The sequence below is a fragment of the Miscanthus floridulus genome, chromosome 5, assembly GCF_019320115.1.
Source record: "Miscanthus floridulus cultivar M001 chromosome 5, ASM1932011v1, whole genome shotgun sequence".
NCBI lineage: Eukaryota > Viridiplantae > Streptophyta > Magnoliopsida > Poales > Poaceae > Miscanthus > Miscanthus floridulus.
Genome location: NC_089584.1, coordinates 105,306,185 through 105,328,221, shown reverse-complemented (window position 1 = coordinate 105,328,221; position 22,037 = coordinate 105,306,185). Strand labels below are relative to the sequence as shown.

Sequence of the window (22,037 nt, the reverse complement as noted above, 5' to 3'; positions counted from 1 at the left end):
TTTTAACCCGATTAACTTCCATCAATAATTATTTCACGCAAAAGTTCATACTTCACACTAACCCATAGAGACAAAATATTTAAGGGCTATTTAATTACTTTGCTCAATATAGTTTGCTAAAAATGGCATTTTAAACATAAGCTCAATATTTAAAATTTTAAAATCCGAGAAACTCGTTCTGGAAATTTTACTTAGGACTAAATCATGGTGCTAAACAAGCTCGTAACACCAGGGGTGTTACAACCAACCCCCTTAAAAAGAATCTCGTCCCGAGATTCGAAGCTAGAACCAGAAAAGGGGAAACACGATTACATTTTGTAGATTAGGGATTACACGAAAAGTTACACGACTTCGAATACTAAACCACACAGGGATTTAGAGATACATGGCTAAGAGCAATCTGATACAACCGAGACTTACTCCAGAAGTCGAGATAAACGAGGGCAATGGAGAAATAGCAGGAAGATGATTATCCAAAATATGGCGTAGCACCAATAGATCCAGAAACAGTCGACTAAGAAGTAAAACATCGTGAACCCTAAGATTGACTACCCAAAAGGAAACTTAAACTTCTTCAATGAACCGGATCCTTTCTTCTCCTCAGATTACACCATCACCTCAGACTGACGAACCAAATTCCTCGGATGATGACTAGATTTCTTATCTCTACTCCGAATGCGAGGGAGATGGGGATGGAGAAGAAGAACAAGGACCAAGGGTATTTATAGAGGCGAATGGAGGTGGGGCGCAACACCGAAAGCGGATGCAGTGGGGATGGGATACATAGGTGATGCATGCTATGGAGATAAGGTCAGAGACATGGTGTGCTTCCTGCACGAGCGGCGGAAGGGGAAATAAAGAAGAGGAGAGGGAAAGGGGTCCGCTCGATGAGGCAGGCGTGTGGGCGGTCGTGTCACCAAAAGAAGAAAGAAATGAGAGGAAAAAGGGGGGGTCTGGTATGAGGGACGTGGCGTGAGAGTCGAGAGCCGACCGGATGCTGGGGAAAAGAAGAAACACACAGTGCACAAAGACGGCGAGCACTGCACGATGCCGCGGCCACGCGAAAATAGGGTGATAAGGGCCCGATATAGACAGCGTTCGTAGGGCACGCAGCGAAATGACCCAGCATGCATAGTGCAGTCAACTAAGCACATGGCTTGGGATATGACATCCACTCAGACTTTTCTATTACTCCTGACTACTCGAGGCTAACTTTCCTTAGTACTCTTCTTTTTCTTTCCTTTACTCGACCACATCCGTCTTTCAAGTAGACTGAGACCATGTCATACTTTCTTCCTCCAAAACCACCTCCTCTTGCTTACCTTGCGAGAACACTATGTCATCAACCCATTGTGGATTTCCTGCTTGAACACCCGAATATTTTCCAAGGAAATTATTTGTAGCAAAAGTGATATGGCGGTGTAACTTGATAAAGATACTTGGTTAGCAACCTTGATACCAGCGCGTATCGAGCAGCATCACCATGTGGCAGCTGTTCCACAGGGAGCCCTCGGTTTTGTTGTGGCACCATAAGCTTTTAACCAGGCAACTATTACCAACTTACACGCCATGAAGGCGATGGGGTCATAGACCATAGAATAAGGGGAGTATTGCAAGAGAAAATTCAAACAACAAGGGTTCCCTTCATAACAAGGGACAAGGAATTCAAATCCAACGACGGATTTGATTTAAAAAAGATTCAAGTATTTTGTTGGGACATCCACAACTAGTAGATATAGTGTCCTATATTATCCAATCACGGCTGATGTGCTAGCATCCGAATGTCAACTTCTCTTGTAACCTACTAAATATCTCCCTCGACAACTTTAAGCATGGCTAGCAAAACTAAAGTAGATGAATGCAATAAACACAGCGAAATAAACAAAATGCATATTCTGAATGGTCTTATAGGGTACAACGTATAGGTATTCAGGTTCCCATTCACGACACAGCATTCACCTACAGTCAAACGAGCTCAACAACTACGGACGACAACAACAGCAATAGTACAATACTGGAGGACAGCGATGAAAAGCATTACTACTATGGGTACAACATCCCAAGGCAACTAATCTACATCTTCTCATGGCAGTGGCTGAGTGAGAGGAACCAAAGGCTCAACTTCTGACACTTCCAAGGGTGGAGGTGCTGGCGGTGCTGCAACACTAGTTCTTCTTCTTTCTGGCGTGTGGATAGGGATCCCTTCCAAGATTAGGGCATCCTGCCTTTCAGCAGCCAGTGTCCTTCGCTTGGCCCTGGTGACAAGATAGGCTGCACGTAGCTAATGAACATGCCGATCTTCAGCCTCCTTTAGGGCTTCCGACATGGCAGTCTCCCGGCTCTCAATAGCTGCAGCACTAGCATGCACTTAGGCAAGCTGCACCTGGAGCATCCGGTTGAAGATCTCGACTTTCTCGGTGCCCTAAAGGCATGCCCCTAGCTCCAGGGATTGCCGATCATACTGCTCATCTTGGGCGAGCAGGTACGTGGTCAAGTGCACCACGTTTGGACTATCCTCTTGTGCATCTCGCCCTTGCAAAGCCTCCATGCGAGCCCTCCATGCTCGCCGGTTCCTATCCAAAGGTGGAAAGAACCGCATGGGGGTATGGGCAATGGGCTCCTCATAGATATAGCAGAGGTACCGCAAGGCTTTGCGGGACACAACCTGGTAGGTGTCGATGAAGCTAAACCCGGTTGCAGTCACACTCCAGGCTTCAGTGAGGTCGGGGAACTTTTCACTCTTCCTGATGTAGACGGTAACCTCACACCGCTCGGTGCCATGCTCCTCATACTCACGGCCCTCATACTCAGGACGATCTTTGACTTCGAGCTTTTGTAGGGTGGCATGCAGGATTCTAGGAAAACCCTCAATGTTTAGGCAGTAGGTACTAACCTAGGCTCCTGCCATCTCTGGCAGTGGTTGCAAGGAGGCTGAGTGAAAAGCTGGCTCAAGAAAAAGCTAAGCAAGCTAAAGTGCGCCGAGTGGTGGTGCCAATGACTAAGTCAGGCTCTACTTATAAAGGCGGAGCATTCAGTGGTCCTAGTGCGGTCTACTAGGGTTCCCGCGTGAGATCACTACGACGAATCGACCAAATTCCACGCGTTCGAGGCGAGCGACATCCGAGGCCATTACTGACTAGTACGACTGCAGGGCAAGGGTCTAACAAGAGCGTAGAAAAGGGGTACGGGGAAGACGTAGGTCACGACAGGCATGAACCACGGTGAACGCGAAGCACAAAGCCATAGTGCAGACCTAACTCTGAAACAGGAACAAGTTAGTCATGCTCAATACGACACACGTGACACCTATGGATGGCGTATCTACAAGCAATACGACACTACAATGCACAAATAGGATATGTATGAATGCACGTCCTATATATCCTTCCACTGTTGCCAACATATAGGGCAACCGTTCTCAGATTTTTGACACATTGTTCTCTCCCTATAACTAGTCGATACTATCGGACTATGCTCGAGTCAATGTACCTGTAGACAAATTGATTAAGTCTACCTAAGTCAACAGAGTGACATCTATCCTGGATACATAACCATAGTAATAGGGCTACTTATATAACTTCGCATACAAACGTCCTAACTTTTTGTAAAAATAAATTGTCAAATTTTAGTTTAGAAAAGGTTTTCGAAGCTTTATTTCCTTATTTGCTCTCTGATACCACCTGTGGCAGAACCACCTAATCTAATGCCTCATAGGAGTGCTTATCTTCCATTAGACACTAAGCACTTAAGGGAGAACACTAAATTACTCGATTCTGTCGGGCACACCCCAGGGGAGAACCCAAAAATCCACATTTTTGCCAGCCGGATCACAAATGAGAGAATAAAGCTTACATCATTCTAAACCATTCCTTACATCACTTTTAATACAACATCAGAGTATAATATTTATTAATATAACAGTGGAATGCAATCATATTATCAGAGTTATAAACAATTTAATTAAACAACGGAATATAAACATGTGATCAGAATTACAGCGAAAATAAATATCTAATCATGACATGATGAAGTATTGATAAATAAACTACGACAATAGATTATGGAACTTTCATTTATAAAAGTATTTGGTGAGAGTTATAAATAACAACTACGATCGCAGCATAAAGAAATCCTCGCTGAGCCCACCAGGAGGAATCCACACACAAAGGTCAGCTCAAGCCTCCACCTGTCAGCTGCAACAGGGGGAATAAAACCCTGAGTACTCAATTATACTCAACAAGACTTACCCGACAGGGGAAAAGAAAAGACTCTAAGGATATGCAAGGCTATCTGGCTTGTGAGTTTATTGCATGTGCAGGAGCATTACTATAAGTGCGTCCTTATATTCGATTTTCATTAATAGCCGCATTGGTTCATTAACTAACCATTCTATGTAAGCACCTATGCTACTTTCAAGCAGGTGGTAAGCAATCAGTGTTCCTTTTCCATTCTATCTTTCATCTTTCAGTTCTTACTATGGTGCTAGACATGAAACAAGCCATACCGGATCGCCCGGCGATTCACGAATCAATGCCCCCAACTGGGTACCCCGAAAACACATGCCCCGCTTGTACCCAAGGCACAAGTAGGACCAACCCATCACTCTCTTGTCCTGGGTGTCCGGGTCCCTGTCCAAACTGGGACTCCAAGCCCGTGCCCCAGAGTCCCAGACTCAATGCGGCGCAAGGATCTCCTCCACCAAAATAAAACCCTAATAGTCAGTCCGAAAAGAGCCGGATCCACGACAAGAGAGCAACAAGTCTTCCAAGCGCCCATACCCAAATATGTGCTCGGGATAATAAGTTTGTGACTTGCCTCGATGGCTTATGCAACGATTGGTCCTTAACTAACCAGACAGGGAAAGTAGTGTAACCAAGCCATGCCCCGCGTCCACGGCGACACAACCTCTTACACCCACCAATACCCAAACCATATCCCAGCCCAGTCACCAGTTTACCTTTCCACCATTTATATTTTCCAAGTGATAATAATACAATAATATATTTCCTATCTTTCGCGAGTGACAGGCAATCACTCGACTTCTACCGGAGTCCTATAGCGTAGCAATCTACATGATCCTATCATACTAGTAAGACTCATAGGATAAAGATAGGTATATGCAAGTGGATTTCAATCAACTCCTTAAAACTTAATGCACAAATATAATTTAAATTGCAGAAAGTAGGGGTTATGCACCGGGGCTTACCTGGGTAAGAGATAATAAAAAGTTAGTATCAGCATTTTCAGATCATCCACATCATCTGAATAGAAAGCCCATTGCATCATCTCCTAGAGAGAATACCATTACACCATCTTCGGATTCCCAATCATCCTTTGATCGATCCGTTGATCCATCATCGTACCTATATGATATGCATGCGATGCAATTCAAAGATATAATTAATCAACTGCAATCGTGACTCATAAAATACGATGTACGCCTCTCGAGTTAACGGGCTAGTTCTAACGATGACCGTACTTAGGCTACATATACACGTTGTCGGATAAGGCGTTATTTCCCAACAATAATTTTAGTTATATAAACCAATGTGTTTCTTTATTTCATTCTATCGATTTAATCATTATTCGTAATAAGACATCATTATCTATTTAGCAAACTAATTATTCTGGAGCTACAAAAATTATAGTGAGTACCTAATATTGCTAGGAGCCTTCTGTACAAATTTTAGATTCAATAATATTATCAATTTATCATGGAAACTTCTACAAGTTTATATTTTATAATATTAAGTACCTTAAATTAATTATATAGCATCTACGAATATTATCAAACTATGTGAACAAAATATACTAATAGGTAGATCATGATTTTAGGAACTCATCAAAACTGGTTTCACTATTTTTGGACACCTACACAATTTTATGTTGATTTTACAAATCTGATTCAACATTCAATTAGAAAATACCATAAAAATGGCAGAGGGCCGGCGGCACTAACTGGCCTAGCGGCCGTGCGTGCGGCCTGCAACCAGACGTGGCCCAGTGGACTCACGGCCCCAGTAACGCGGCGCGGCCCAACTAGGGAGCTGGTCGGGCCAGGCAGGGCGCGGCGCGTGGCGCAAGCGGCTCGGCGCAGAGACGAGAAGGCCGGCCCAGCGCAGGGAGCATGCCGGCCAGAGGCCCAGGGTGGTGCAGCCCGTAGCCCACATAGCTGTGAATGGCCCAGATGGCACATTTGCGAAACAACCCCTACGGTTCTCCTTATTCAACCTTAGGTCCATAGTATTGTTTAAATGAGTCATGTATTTCGCAAAAACAACCCTGTATAATTCTTTTGCTTGGACTCTTACCCTTCATGTCATCCACAAAAGCAGAGCACCACCCCGAGACGCTGACCGGCGGTGGCGACAACAGCGCGGTGGGGCCGGGAAGGCACGACGGCGGTGGTCCACACGTCGGCGAGCTGCACGGGGAGTCTGCGCGACCACGCCTGGCCACGGCAAGGCCCGAGCCATCCCTAGGCAGCCTGCCCATGAGAGCCGCAGAGGCGGGCACGTAGGCAGCAGCAGCGCTGGCTAGGCAAGGTCGGTATGACGGCACGTGGGGCTACGGCAACGTGCGTGAGGTGGCACTGGAGGCTCGGTCCAGCGCGGGCGACATCGGGAGCTGCGTAGCCATGACTCACGCTCGCGGGAGACAGGGCGTCGGTGGCGAGTCGCTGTGGAACAGCAGCGTGCGGAGGAGGCGTGGGGCTGCGTGGTGGTGGTGGGCTCAGGCTCACATAGTACCATGCTGTGGAGTGCAGCAGCGGAGACGAACGGCGCCGGGAGGCAGTGCCGATGGTGGGGCACAGGGCTGCTGCGGGTGAGAGAGGGCAGTGGGCATGGCGCGCGCCGGCGACCGAGGCAAGCAGAGCAGGGGCCACGCATGCGGAGGCGTTGGCGCCTGGGAGAGGCAGGGCTGGCGTCTAGTGCGGCCATGGGGGTTGCGGCAGTGGCCGGGCGCATCACCGGCGCCAGCGGCAGGCGGCGCTGCGTGCGGAAGAGAGCGAGGAAGGAAACGAAGCTGAGGCATCAGTGCACACAGTCGCGGTGGCGCCGTGACTTTGGTCTAGGAAGGATGCCGAGATTGGGAAATGGACGGAGGCAATGAAGACAACGCAATGGAGCAGGGAGTTGGGCGAGCAGCGGGGACAGGAAGGACGGCGCTGCAGCAAGTTCGGCCAACTTTCATTAAGGCATTTGCAGAGAAAAGGACGCACGGGAGAAAGATAGCGTGAGTCAAGGCCTCAGAGGCAAAAGGACGGACGAGGATAGAGACAAGACAGAGGCAGGTAGGGGCAGACAACGTTGCAGCGGTGTAGGACCAGGACACGACGCGAGCGAGTGAGCTGGACTAGCTGGGCGACAACATTTACATGGCTCGGCCATCATTGGTCACGTAGTACCGCGATGAGATTACTCAACTTAGCTGGACGCGAAGACAGGCCACGACGCTGTGACCAGGACAATAGCGCGACGGGACAACAAAAGCAGACCACGGTCTAGCGACAGTGATGGCACACGTGCCGGAAACCTGGTGGGTGGTAAGCGCTGCATGTAGAGTCATTGCGCTTTGTACGGCGGATGACACATCAGTCGCCAGTAGTCGCGGCTTGTCATGCTGCTGATGCTGAAATAATAATAGTAAGGGCAGGGGCAACATGGCGCGATGCAAATAAATCAGGCGACTGATTCAGAGCAGGGGAAAACACCACCGTCGTACCGATGAGGCAGGTGGGATGAGTAGCCAGCGGCACTCTTGTTTTTATTTCTATTTTGTTATAAGGTTTTAACCCGATTAACTTCCACCAATAATTATTTCACGTAAAAGTTCATACTTCGCACTAACCCATAGAGACAAAATATTTAAGTGCTATTTAATTACATTGCTCAATATAGTTTGCTAAAAATGGCATTTTAAACATAAGCTCAATATTTAAAATTTTAAAATCCGAGAAACTCGTTCTGAAAATTTTACTTAGGCCTAAATCGTGGTGCTAAACAAGCTCGTAACACCAGGGGTGTTACAACCGGCGCTCTATATAGAAAAGATGGAGGTCACTGTAAGTGACCGGACGCTGGTCTCGGTTGGACCGGCGTGTCTGGTCAGTGGCAGCAGAGGGCGCACTGTTTCGGTCTCATGACCGGACGCTGGCACGAAAACTGACCGGACGCTCAGGGCCTGAGTCCGGTCAGTCCAAAGTATGATGACATTGAGTGACCGGGCGCTGGGTGTGTCCGGCCGAGCATGACTGGACGCGTCCGGTCATGATTTCTCGCTTCTGGATGCTTACTGGAAACAACCGGACGCTGAGGTCCAACGTCCGGTCACTTCGCAGCAGCGCGTCCGGTCATCACTTAACCGTTGGGATCGGGCACTCAGTATTTAAAGAGAAAGGACATGTGGCGTGCATCGCACGACCGGACGCTGGGGTCCTACGTCCGGTCGATATGACCAGAGCGTCCGGTCGCCCCGTGTTCAGTGTAGTGAGTAGCCCAACGGCTCTATTTCGTGGGGGCTTCTATTTAAGCCCCATGGCCGGCTCAAGCTTAGGCTCTTGGCCATTTGCATTGACATAGCAACCTTGTGACCTTAGCCAAAGTCCTCCCACTCATCTCCATCATTGATTCATCATCTTTGTGAGATTGGGAGAGAATCCAAGTGCATTGCTTGAGTGATTGCATCTAGAGGCACTTAGTGTTCGTGTTTTTGCTGCGGGATTCGCTTGTTGCTCTTAGTGGTTGCCACCACCTAGACGGCTTGGAGCAGCGGAGGAGGATTGTCACGAGTTGGTGATTGTTCGTGGCCATCTTCGGTGATTATGAGGGGATTTGTACCATCCCCGGCGGAGCACCGAAAGGTAACTCTAGTGGATTGCTCATGTCATTGAGTTATCACTTGTGGGTAGGTTCTTGCGGTGTCCAATTGTGTGGACGAGGTTCGTGCAACACCTCTTAGCCGCCGAACCACCAAGTGTTGGTCGACACAAACGGGGACGTAGCGTGTTGGCAAGCACGTGAACCTCGGGAGAAAATTGGTTGTCTCTTGCCCTTTGGTATTCTCCCGGTGATTGATAAAGTATTCATCTTGTGATTGGTTCACTCCTTTACGTGGTGGTATAATCATCTCACTTACTCATTTACATTCCCGTAAACTAGCTGTATCAAGCTCTTTAGTGTAGCTAGAATTGAGAGCTTGCTTTGTGGATTAAGTTCATCTAGTGGAACTCTTTAGTGTAGCAATTGTGAGAGCTCTTAGTGAGTAGTGACCTAGTGGATTGTGTGCCTAGTGATCATAACAACTAGAATTATTGGATAGGTGGCTTGCAACCCTTGTACAGCCAGAGCAAGTTTGCATTTCGCTATTTGTTATACTAATCAAATTGCTCTAGTTGATTTGTAGATTTTAAATAGGCTATTCGCCCCTCTCTAGCCATATTAGGACCTTTCAGACTAATAAGGGTATTTTCGTCCATACAAAAATACAGTAGCCCAAGAATGAGTCAAACTGCATCCAAAACGTATAGCATGGCAGATCTTTGGTAGACGAAGAAATATAGTTGCATGGTTTTAAATAGACGAATAATAGTGGTATTTCTCCAAATCATGACATTTACAATGGCATAAATTCAATTAACCTTTTTTTATCATATGTGCCTCAAGAACTCTTACCCAGATAAATATAGATTTCACCACAAGGAATCTGATCAATTGAATTGCTCGGCTTGACTGATAATGTTAATGTATGATCTTATTATGTACTCAAGTTACCGTTGGTATTTGTAGGCTCCTTTTTTGTGCTGGAAAGAAAATTGTCGTGTACTCTATATGCTACATGACATATGAATTGTCATGGAAATAAAATGCGTGCACGTACGCCTCTCTTTCCAAAATACACTACATGACAGATGAATTGGTGATGATGGACACAAGCTCCTAACTGGCAGCAGTTTAAATCTGGCACGGTAACTATACGTGCGTAGCGTTAACAAACGTAGGTAGGATTGAAAGGATACCCGCCTTTAATTGTCTTGTTTACTTGACCACTCAAACTTAAAAGCATTTTCACTTGGGTAAGCAACAGAAAGATGCAGCCCTGCTTTTGCTGCTTTAATTTACACATCACAGACCAAAACCATGCATATACTTTAAATCATAAATATCAGTCCATCTAGATTTATGCCAAGTCATGATTTTTAACTTTGATAAGCAATGTTTATAGAAACAAAAGTTACTCTCTCGGTTCTTTTTTACATGTCACATAAGATTTGTCCTAAATCACACATTATTATTTTTAACCATCCATTTCAAAAAATCCTTATTTTTTTAGAACCTATGAATTATATATTATGAAAGTATTTTTCTATAGTGAATCTAAAAACATAAATCTTATGTCATGAATCTATTTTTTTTCAAATCAATGATTAAAGATACAAACTTTTGACTTAGTACAAACCTAATACGACATGTAAATAAAAACACTAAGTATATATTATGAAGTCATTCTCATAATGACCCCGTTCGCATGCCCTTAAACCCGGCTTGACTCACTTCTTTTTTCATCCGAAACAGTGTTTTCCTCTTACAAATTCCTCCAGATTCATCCAGATTCCTGCAGAATTCCTCCAAGCGAACGGGTCCCGGAATAAATCTAGTGAGATCAGTCATGTTTTCAAAATCTATTGATGGGCAAAATTAACAAAGTTTGACTTGGAAAAAACCTTGCGACCGAAGGAAGTACCATTATATTTATATATATAGGTCCAATTGGCCTGAAAAAGGCTATTGCATGATTCCAGATAGGGCATTTAAAAGCGTAGCCCAGCACTGTAAATCAAAAGGAAAAGGAAAAACACTTGTAATATTAAACTGACAGACAACCACCACATCACCAAAGATCCAATAGCATCTACAGCTTATTGATTTATTATTATACGAAAGCAAAGATAATAACTAATAAGGAAGAGCCAATGGGCCAGGGCATGTAAGTTGCAGCCACCTTTGTCCTCCACACCACACATGCTGAATTCCAAATCACTACTCTGTTGCAATGTGATGTGTGCATGCCCCTCTCATCATGCAACCCCCAAATAATAAAAGGGAGGAAATTACTGAAACACACGCGCGAGTTGGTGCACACTCAGCTCAGGGCTCAGCTATATAAAGCCCTGGTGCCAAAGCACACAACAAAACGATCGAGGTGGGATCGGTAGCTCGCCCACAAGCACTGCTTTGCTCCGGCGGCCATCTCCTTGTCATCAGGCTCCAGCTTGCAATAGAGGGGCGAGGAGGAGGAGAAGAAGAAGATGAGTGGCCCTGCCCCAGCGGGCGCCGGCGCCGCCGGCGAGCGGCCGATGAGCATCCGCGGCATGTTCCGGTTCGCGGACCGGGTGGACGTCCTGCTCATGGCCCTGGGCACGCTGGGGGCCATCGGCGACGGGTGCTCCACCAACCTGCTGCTCATCTTCGCCAGCGACGTGATGAACGCGCTCGGGTACGGGGGCGCCCAGGCGAGCGGCGGCGGCGGCGGCGCCAAGAGCGCGCAGTTCATGCACGAGGTGGAGAAGGTTCGTCGTGCGCCGTGCATTACCGTACCTGTACCGGCGACAAGTGTCGTCAACGACTCCGAACCGTGCTCAACATCATCTGTGTTCATTTTTCAGTAACTTTATTATTTGTTCACTTTTTTTTTTGTTTGCTCCTTTTCCCGTGATGATGCAGTCGTGCCTGAATTTCGTCTACCTGGCGTTCGTGGTCCTGGCGGTGGCGTTCATGGGTAACTTCAGTTCGCCACACCTAGCCTATTATTCATGCACATCATTCACCGTACACATGCTGTTTCTCAGAACCTGCTTGCTTGCAGTGAAGAACTTTCCCCCTTGTTTTAACGGGAACTAACAAAATGTTTTGTACTTACCATTTTTAATGGCAATTTTGCGTTCAAAAAGAGACATCAATACATCATCTCTGGACAATTCCCTTTCTATATCTTAATCTATGTTACCCTACTCGGTTGCCCCATGTGTATGATGAGAGCGAAAAGAAGACATCTTTTTAGGGCTACAGATTTGTTTAGAACTAATAATGAACTTATGTCCATACTGGAAGGTGGTGGTATTTTTCTTGTCAGAACCTTATAGAATTAAATTGTTTCCTACCTATGCAACTTTCTGCAAGTTCTTCTTACATTTTTTTTTCCAAACGAGAGCCTAAGTAAGTGGCTGGTTCTACATCTCACGCATCTGTTTCCTGGTTGCAGAAGGGTACTGCTGGAGCCGGACGAGCGAGCGGCAGGTGCTGCGGATCCGGTACCTGTACCTGCAGGCCATCCTGCGGCAGGAGGTGGGCTTCTTCGACTCGCAGGAGGCCACCACCTCGGAGATCATAAACAGCATCTCCAAGGACGCCTCCCACATCCAGGAGGTCCTCAGCGAGAAGGTGCGGTGCAGTGCAGCCCCAGCCTACCCCCCCCCCCCCCCCCCCCCCCCCCTCCAATTCCTTCACTTCTTCACTCGTCCATCGTGAGAATTCAATCAATCAATAAAGAGAAACTTCAGTCGTCACTCGTGACTCGTCAGTCAGAAGAAGAAAAAAAAGGCCCCAAAATAATGACGAGCCTACGCTGCATATTCCATATCAGTATTATCACCCTTCAGTCATATGTGAGATGTGACTACATAGTACATACCCAAACCATCCACTCCGTTTGCCAATGACTGCCTTGACCCAGCCTCCAGGCTCCAGCAACACCTGCCTGCTGATGGAAACCTATCGAGGACATGTGAGAACCTGTTCGCTTACCTGTTATAGTTATAGACCGTCAGCGAATTTCCTTTTTTTTTATTTAACCAACTTGCCTGGGCACGACCGCACGAAGCGACCTACTCCAGGTCTCCAGCAATAGCGCGTCACTGAATCAATGGCAAATCAAATAGTTTAACCCGGAATGGCTGGCCATGTCATCGGAATGACCTCTGGCCTCGGCACCGTCATCTGCCTTGGAGTCTAGTACAGTCTAGGCTGCCGTCTTATTTTATCCGTCGAGCTGCAGCATCACTACACCATGTGGCAAACGATGGAAACGCTAGGAGCTAGATCCATAGTATTATTCATTTGATTTTGTCATGGTCCTCATGGACCTGGATTCCTGGAAGGCAGGCAGGAGCAGGACCCTAACAAGGAACATGCGGGGTGCTGCTTACATACGGCTTAAACCACACAATGAAATTGCGTAAGGTACTCCATAAAGTATAATCCCTCGTCGATGACATTTTTTTTTGCGAATTAAAATAGTTGACACTTTACCTATGAGAATCTAGACAATAGCTACAGTGTCGTCTATTTTAGGACAAAGAGAGTAACGAGTAATCCTAAGCAAATATTCACCCTGTTCGCTTGTTGGTTTCAGTCAGCCCAAATCAGTCAAAAAGTCTTCAAAGACAAACAGCACCAGCCGCCTAAACACCCAGAACCAACACGAAGGCTTAGCAGAGAAAGACATAACAACCACCAGGACGGTTAGCTGGATGCATCACCAGGCTGAAGATGCATCACTGGGGCTAGGAAAGTTTGTTTCATTTTAAAAAAAAATAAAAATAAAAATCACCCAACCTAGGAGGAAATAAGTTGCTTTACAATGAAAATAACACAAATCCGTCTCAACAAGGAAATAAACTAATTTGATGATCTAGACGTACACCCACACTCTTTAGTCTTTCCTTGCTTGAAAAAAAAATTAAACAAACTGAAATAATTTATCCAGCTTCCAGAAAAAAAAATGAATGTGTGAAAATAAAAGAGCAGGGCAGAACACCACATAATATAGTTCAGTTTTGGTTCATCATTCAAGGAGAAATAACAGCATGTCTGGCTGATTTTTCATAAAATCTGGAACAGGTCCCTCTATTTCTGATGCACTCGACGGTCTTCGTCTCCGGACTAGTCTTCGCCACTTATTTCTGCTGGAGGCTGGCTCTGGTTTCTTTTCCTCTGGTCCTGCTTCTCATAATCCCGGGGCTCATCTACGGCAAGTACCTTCTCTACCTGTCCCGCCAGTCACGCCATGAGTACGCCAAGGCGAATTCCCTGGTCGAGCAAGCTCTGGGCTCTATCAAGACCGTTTACTCCTTCACAGCCGAGAAAAGGATCATCCAGAGGTACACGGCAATCCTTGACAAGACGATCAAGCTGGGGATCAAACAAGGCATTGCAAAAGGTCTTGCTGTTGGGTTCACTGGCCTTTCTTTCGCCATTTGGGCCTTTCTCGCATGGTACGGCGGCAGATTGGTGATGTTCCATCATGTAAGTGGTGGAAGGATATATGCTGCTGGGATTTCATTCGTCTTGGGTGGCCTGTATGTTTCTTGTATACTCTTTATGCTTTACTGACTTCATGACTCCATTTGATCATGTAGAAATAGAAGCTTAACTAACGATTTTTACTGAATGTTGCAGATCCCTTGGAATGGCACTCCCTGAGCTGAAACATTTCACTGAGGCATCTGTTGCTACCACAAGAATCCTTGATCGGATCAACCGTGTTCCCCAGATTAATGCTGATGACCCAAAAGGCCTTATTTTGGACCAAATTCGGGGAGAGCTCGAATTTGAGTCTGTCCGTTTTGTGTACCCATCAAGACCAAATATGCCAGTCCTAAAAAACTTCAACCTCCAGATTCCTGCTGGGCAAACTATTGCTTTGGTTGGGTCCAGTGGCAGCGGCAAGTCAACAGCAATAGCTTTAGTGCAGCGCTTCTATGATGCCAGTGAAGGAACTGTCAAAATTGATGGTTTTGACATCAAAGAACTCCAACTCAAATGGATCAGGAGCAAAATGGGACTAGTCAGCCAAGATCATGCATTGTTTGGTACTTCAATAAAAGAGAACATCTTGTTTGGCAAACCAGACTGCAACCATGGATGAGGTTTATGCAGCAGCCATGACAGCAAATGCTCACAACTTCGTAAGGGGGCTTCCAGAGGAATATGAGACTAAGGTACGCGCATCAAAAGAGAAAAGGAACATTCAGCCACCTTAATTCCATGTCTCATACTTATGGTCCATTCTTGCAGATTGGTGAGCGTGGAGCATTGTTATCAGGTGGCCAAAAGCAACGTATTGCCATTGCAAGGGCGATAATTAAGAACCCTGCTATACTCTTGCTCGATGAAGCCACAAGTGCACTTGATTCAGAATCAGAAAAGTTGGTACAGCATGCACTTGATCAAGCATCTATGGGACGGACAACACTGGTAAATTGCCACTGCTTCCACTCTTCATATTTTATAACCCTTATATCAGAACTTGAATTACTTAGCACGCATCTTTTTTAAGAGAAAATCATTTGACATTGAATGCCTGATTATTCATTAACAATGGACAGGTAGTAGCTCATAAGCTCTCAACCGTGAAGAACGCTGATCAGATTGCAGTAGTTGATGGGGGTACAATAGCTGAAATTGGTACACATGATGAACTGATCAGCAAGGGTGGCCCGTACTCGAGACTTGTGAAATTGCAGAAGATGGTAAGCTACATCGATCAAGAAAATGAACAGTTTAGGGCTTCCTCAGTGGCCAGGACAAGTACCAGCCGTCACAGCATGTCCAGAGCAAGTCCAATGCCACTAACACCAGCTATTTTAAAGGAAAATAATTCTGAAGTTCCTCCACCTGCACCATCTTTCTCCAGGCTTCTTGCAATGAACGCACCAGAGTGGAGGCAGGCAGTCGTAGGCAGTTTGTCTGCATTGGTATATGGCTCCTTGCAGCCCATCTATGCCATAACCATTGGAGGAATGATTGCTGCATTCTTTGTTCAGGACCAAAATGAGATGAATGCAATTATCAGACGCTATGCCTTGATCTTCTGTTCACTGTCCTTGGTATCCATTGTTGTTAATCTATTGCAACACTACAATTTTGCGTACATGGGGGAGCATCTTGTTAGGCGCATCCGGGTCCAAGTACTTGAGAAGATCTTAACCTTTGAGGCAGCATGGTTTGATGAAGAAACTAATTCAAGCGGTGCATTGTGCTCTCGGCTAAGCAATGAGGCTTCTCTTGTCAAAACCCTTGTTGCAGACAGAATATCCTTACTGCTTCAAACAGCTTCCGGAATTATAATTGCAGTGACAATGGGCCTGATGGTAGCTTGGAAACTTGCTCTTGTCATGATAGCTGTACAGCCATCTACAATGATATGCTATTATGCAAAAAAAATGGTTCTCTCAAATGTGTCAAGGGACTTGGCAAAGGCTCAGCATCAAAGCACCCAGATAGCCATAGAAGCTGTTTACAATCACAGGATGGTAACCTCCTTTGGATGCTCATCGAAGGTTCTTCAGCTATTCGAGCATGCACAAGAGGAACCCTTGAAAAAAGCAAGGAAGAAATCATGGGTAGCAGGGATCACCACAGGGTTGTCACCTTGCCTCTCGTTCTTGTCATGGGCACTGGACTTCTGGTATGGTGGGAAGCTGGCACAGTCTGGGGAGATATCAGCGGGTGATGTTTTCAAAACCTTTTTCGTGCTGGTGAGCACAGGAAAGCTGATTGCTGATGCTGGTAGCATGACATCTGACCTGGCAAAGGGAGCAAATGCAGTTGCTTCAGTATTTGAGGTGCTAGATAGGAAATCCATCTCTCCAAAAAATTCACAGGTAACAAACTCATTCATAAGCATCATACAGAATACATATCGGCAAAGCAGTTATGCGAGTATAGAATGATTTTACAACGCTGTCTTGCTATGAGTGAGAATAATATGCATCTATTTTGCAGGTGGAGAAGGAAGATCAGAAGAAGAAAATAGAAGGTAGAATAGAATTCAAGAAGGTAGATTTTGCATATCCAACAAGACCAGAATGCCTTATCCTACAGGATTTTAGCTTGGACGTGAAAGCAGGAACAAGTGTTGGCCTGGTTGGGAGAAGCGGATGTGGTAAATCAACTATCATAGGTTTGATCCAGAGGTTCTATGATGTTGATAGGGGGTCCGTAAGAATTGATGGTATGGATGTGAGGGAGATGAATATTCTTTGGTTCCGAGGATTTACAGCTCTTGTTAGTCAGGAGCCTGCAATGTTTTCAGGCAGTGTCAGGGACAATATTGCTTTTGGTAAACCAGAAGCTGATGAAGATGAGATTGTGGAAGCTGCAAAAGCTGCAAACGCACATGAGTTCATCTCGTAAGTCTTTTGACTTGTTTCTATTCCAAACTTATATAGATATTGCAAGCATGCCTTTTATTTCAACTCGCATTGTCCAACACAAGGAACTAAGTTGATTACTTTTCAGATCTTTGAAGGATGGATACGATACTGATTGCGGAGAGCATGGTATACAGCTCTCAGGGGGGCAGAAGCAAAGAATCGCAATTGCAAGGGCAATAATCCGGAATCCAGCAATACTACTACTTGATGAAGCAACAAGTGCACTTGATGCACAGTCAGAGCAAGTGGTGCAGGAAGCTCTTGATCGAATAATGTCAGGGAGGACCACAATTGTGGTGGCACATCGACTAAACACAATCAAGAATGTAGACTCGATTGCTTTCCTGGGAGAGGGTAAAGTGGTGGAGCGTGGCTCTTACCCGCAGCTCATGAACAAGAAGGGGGCATTCTACAACCTTGCAACTCTTCAGAAGTAACTGATTGTATGTCATGTAAACTATTATATCTAATGAAACTCCTGCAGTAATTGATATGATAGCTAGGTTACTATAGCACAGAAGCAGCACTCCTAAGCTAGTTTTCAAGCAACTCTTTCAATAATCAGTTAATATATATCTGACACAATCCTCGTCTTTCAATGTTTCTGGTGGGCTAAGACAGGCAAAAGGATATAAAGAAATGATAATATGGCCTGGCTAAAAAAACTATGAAGGAAAAGCAAGCATTATGAATTTATGATGCATGAATCATAATGTTTTGTCTTCTGATAACATATGTGAGCTTCAACAGAAAGAAAAAGAATGTTCATGAAAGGACTTACCATGAAGTGACCACAGCCAGAAAATAAATAATTGTAAGAAAACGCTTACACCTTCTTTACTCTTTCTTGAAGTTGATATTTAGAAGATTTCCCTTGGAGAGTTCAATCTCCTTACTCATATTATCCATCTCTACCTTAACCAATGCTCCTACGTCAATTGATCCAGATTCAGTAGAGGCTAGGTGCTCTTTTACGCAACCAATAGTCTGCTCATGGCTCTTCAGAGCCATCTTAACCCTAACCTTTTCCATTATAGACTTCTGATATACAGTCTCATGCTCAGCGACTTGATGTGCCAATTTTTGCATTTCATCGTCCTTAGTCATACAGGCCTGCTGCAGGTCCTTGATACTGTCCTTAATGGCATTCAACTTTTTCTTGTGTTCTTCAAATGTCGAGAAAAAAATGCTAGCATCAGTCGTTGCTTTCTTGTAATCTGATTCCAAGGAAGTGTATGTAAGTTCTAGTTCTTTAAGCTGACACTTCAGGAGATCCTGCAGCTTTGCAGAGAACTCTTCCTTCCTCATCTCAGTATTGAAACTATGTCTCCCCTTGACCTTTTTAGCATACTCCAACATTGCATTTACTATCTTATGGGCATCCTTGTCCTGAAGGCATAAATCCCATTTAATAATTTCTATCCGCACAGTGGCTTCAATTACATCTGCACTAAGCACATCTAAAGGATCATCCTGGATGATTTTCTGGATGCGTGCAATGGTGTTCACGAAGTTATCTCTTTGAATGTCAAGTAAAACTTTCTCAAGGGGACTGGCATGTTGTGAGGGCTTCCATGTAAATGATAGCTCATTTATTCTTGAACATGCTATCAACCTAGAGTTGGTTGGCAATGGCTCTACGCAATATGTACTCATGAATGACTCAGAATTTCCCATAGCATCTCTTCCCAAATGTTCTTTACAGTTTTCTCCATCATTGACTTGATCCAACATTTTGCCAGTATCTCCTTGATCATGTTCATGCTCTTTACTTAAGCCAACCTCGCACCGTGGGGAATCCAGTATCCTGAGGTCCTGAGATAAGGAACCTAGATAGGCAAAGGTTGATATAACTGAAGTTTGAGATGTTATAAAAAAGTTCTAACAAAGAGCAACCAAAAGATTTTTTTTTTTAACACAAGAGCAACCAAAAGATCACCTGTTGCTTCTTCATGAACTGCTTTCAAGGCATTATCTAGTTTCTCATGAAGCGAACATGATTTATGTGCTCTATCCTTCACCTGATTTGTTGCATCTGGTGGTGTTTTAAGCACTTTGGCTCTTCCTTTCCACACTTTTTTGTTGTTGTTACAAGTATTGTTCGCGTGTGCCAATCGTGGTGATCTTCTTGGTGTTTGAGTTTGCAGTGAGTTTCCCTGCAACTTAACTATTCTCTTCTGTCGATGAGACAAGTCACAAGGTTTATATTCATCAACTAGCCTCCGTTTCACTGGTGCCACTATCAGGTCACGTTGTAGTGGTTGATTAGACAAATTAGGTCCCTCAATATTGTTCTTTTTTATTCTCTCAGAATCATAATCTTGAGGGAAGAAGCGTTGTAGTTGTCCCTTTACAAAGTCAACTGAAGACAAAAAGGACAGCCGTGTTAGCATTAGCAATGCAAAAATGAAAGACCATGAAGTAATAAAAAACTTACACTGCAAAACAAATTTCTGCTTCAGAGATTGTTCCAGAATTTGTGGTTTGCCCCTACAAACATTAAAATATTCTGCAGCTGCCTCAACTTTCCATTTATACAAACAGAGTATAGCACAGAATAACTCTACTGTCAATTTGTCAACACGCAAAGTTCTCATTACTTCTGCTACTGCTTTAGCTTTATCATCCTCCGTTGTCTCACTCTGTGACAAGTATGTCTCCAAGTAATCTTTGGAGCAAACTACTTCATGCAAGTCAAGGAAACCAACTGTGCCCTGGGATGAAATGTGTTCATTCCCTTGAGTGTTTCGTTGCATGGTATCTGTCTAGAAGATGTATACAAAACTATCAGTTAAACAGACAGGATTAGAAGTAAGGCAGTATCAACATTTTAAAATGAATGCTCCCTGTTGAACCAAAAAGGTACTCCATTCGTTTCATTCCATAAGGCATATTTGTCTATCTGATGGAAATCATAAAAGATACAGGTACATACCATACTAGTTTTTTTTAAAAAAAAAATCAATTCTATTGCCTACAGAGCTATGCGTGATCAAATACAAAAACTGTCATCTCTTTGTTAACTCTCTTGATATTTGTCACTGGTTGGATTATGCTGTATGAAAACAAACATGGAGTATGATGAAAAACTGAAGCTAGGGCAGCAGTCTAAAGTGATGTGAAATAATTCTTTTGAACGATAAGCTTCTCTAGCCAACAGCAATTTCATGAAGATCATCATGCGTAATATGACTCCAAATTTAAAGTAGACTTACAAAATATGCAAAACTAACTTATCTAAGACCATGTTAACAATAAGGCGACTCGATGTGAACTAGAGAGTTGGAAGAATGCATATACTCAAAGAACCCATATGAATTGATCTAATTATTTCCTCAAAACTAGACTACTTGCGTTCCTACATAAGAGTGATCCAGTATATCAACCTGAGAGTGAGTATGCATACGACTCTTAACTGTCTCAGTTAATTCATTGCCACTATGCCCTCCCTTCCTAGAAGGGATGATAGGACATGGGAGTTCTCCTTCTAAATTCTCCGTAGCTTGGGCGCCACTTCCTGAAGACCAACCTGACTTCTCAACAGCATTCACACCAAAAAACGAGACCATGAAATGCATTCTCCCATAGTACTTGAAGATAAGGAATTCACCCTTCCCCAAACAGTTGTCCTCCACAAACTTTGGCCATCCAGTAGTCAGAAACACGCGGCCGTCAATTTCCTCTAGCTCAACAGGCCAAATATTCCCTTGAGCATTTGTAAGGACAACTTTAGTAGATGCCACCACTGTAGTGCCAGACTCTCTGTGTCTCCCCTCTGGAAAATGACAGAGGAAGCCTTGAGGCATCTCCTACATGCAGAAACAAGGTTAGGACGAGCTAGTTCCACTAGAGTAGTCAACCGAAAAAGGCGAAAATGGCACTTTATGATGATGTCAAAGATTAGTAGTCATTAGAGACTGAAATGCAGTGGTTTTTAACATTTGACAAACCAGTAGGGTGCCATTTTTAGGGCCGGATGAAAGCATCATGAAGGCAGTGGCACCACCTAGTCTTTAACTAGTCCTATAGTAATACCAGACATCATGATTGCCACCTGGCGTTACCAACCTGTTGCCCTTTTTAGTTCTGAATTTTCTTTTTACATGAAACATGCCTGAATCCCATCTGTTAGAAGAAAAATCACAAAACCCATAGGCATGCACATGCAGATAATCCTCTACTCATCCGTCAGCAATCCACAAGGGAACGGATGCAATGCCAGCGTTTCGGCCGGATCAAAGACCGCAGTTCTCCGCAAAACACACGGCACGAACCCTCTCCGACCAGGCCTGCGAATGCGAACACCTATACGGAGGGGGACGAGCGGCGGGAAGAGGAGGAGGGAGGGCTACTTACGATTCGGCGCGCGAAGTCGACAACGAGGACCTTGAAGAATCGAGGCCTCCTCGGCTCTTCCATGAGCAGAGACCAAACAGCGCAGAGCCGCAGACAACCAGGACTGGGAAACCAAAGGAAACGTTGCAGTTGCAGGTGGGAGGAGAAGCAGGCGATGGAGATGGAACTGAGCCGAGCAGCTGGCTTGTTGTCTGGCTGATTTGGGGGCTGATTTGGCTTATAAATCATGACTAAAAATATCGTGAACTAATTTGATATGAGAGAAAAATACTATTTATTGATTAATAAGTTATAACTTATAAGTCAAATATGACCCTAACGAATATGCAGCCTGTTTGGTCGGTGATAATATGATCGTGAATTATTACTGTCAGCTGATTTGGTACGAGAGAAAAATACTATTTACGATTGTTCGGTCGCTGGTGCGTGGTAACCGGTGAAGCTACTAAAAGCCGGAGAGTGAATG

At 44.7% G+C, this 22,037-nt stretch overlaps 1 protein-coding gene and 1 pseudogene across 1 annotated transcript; one reads left to right on the top strand and one right to left on the bottom strand.

Annotated features, from left to right (window-relative positions):
- The first annotated feature begins 11,208 nt into the window (after positions 1-11,208).
- Positions 11,209-17,809, top strand: LOC136450394 (putative ABC transporter B family member 8; annotated as a pseudogene).
- A 173-nt stretch (positions 17,810-17,982) lies between these two features.
- Positions 17,983-21,741, bottom strand: LOC136450395 (B3 domain-containing protein Os03g0120900-like). Its single transcript, XM_066450803.1, has 5 exons — positions 21,572-21,741; positions 20,602-21,024; positions 19,653-19,980; positions 19,155-19,577; positions 17,983-19,044 (listed from the first exon to the last, which is right to left on the bottom strand). The coding sequence occupies exons 1-5, from the start codon at positions 21,632-21,634 to the stop codon at positions 18,053-18,055; spliced, it is 2,229 nt and encodes a 742-aa protein (XP_066306900.1). The 5' UTR covers positions 21,635-21,741; the 3' UTR covers positions 17,983-18,052.
- Positions 21,742-22,037: the final 296 nt, after the last annotated feature.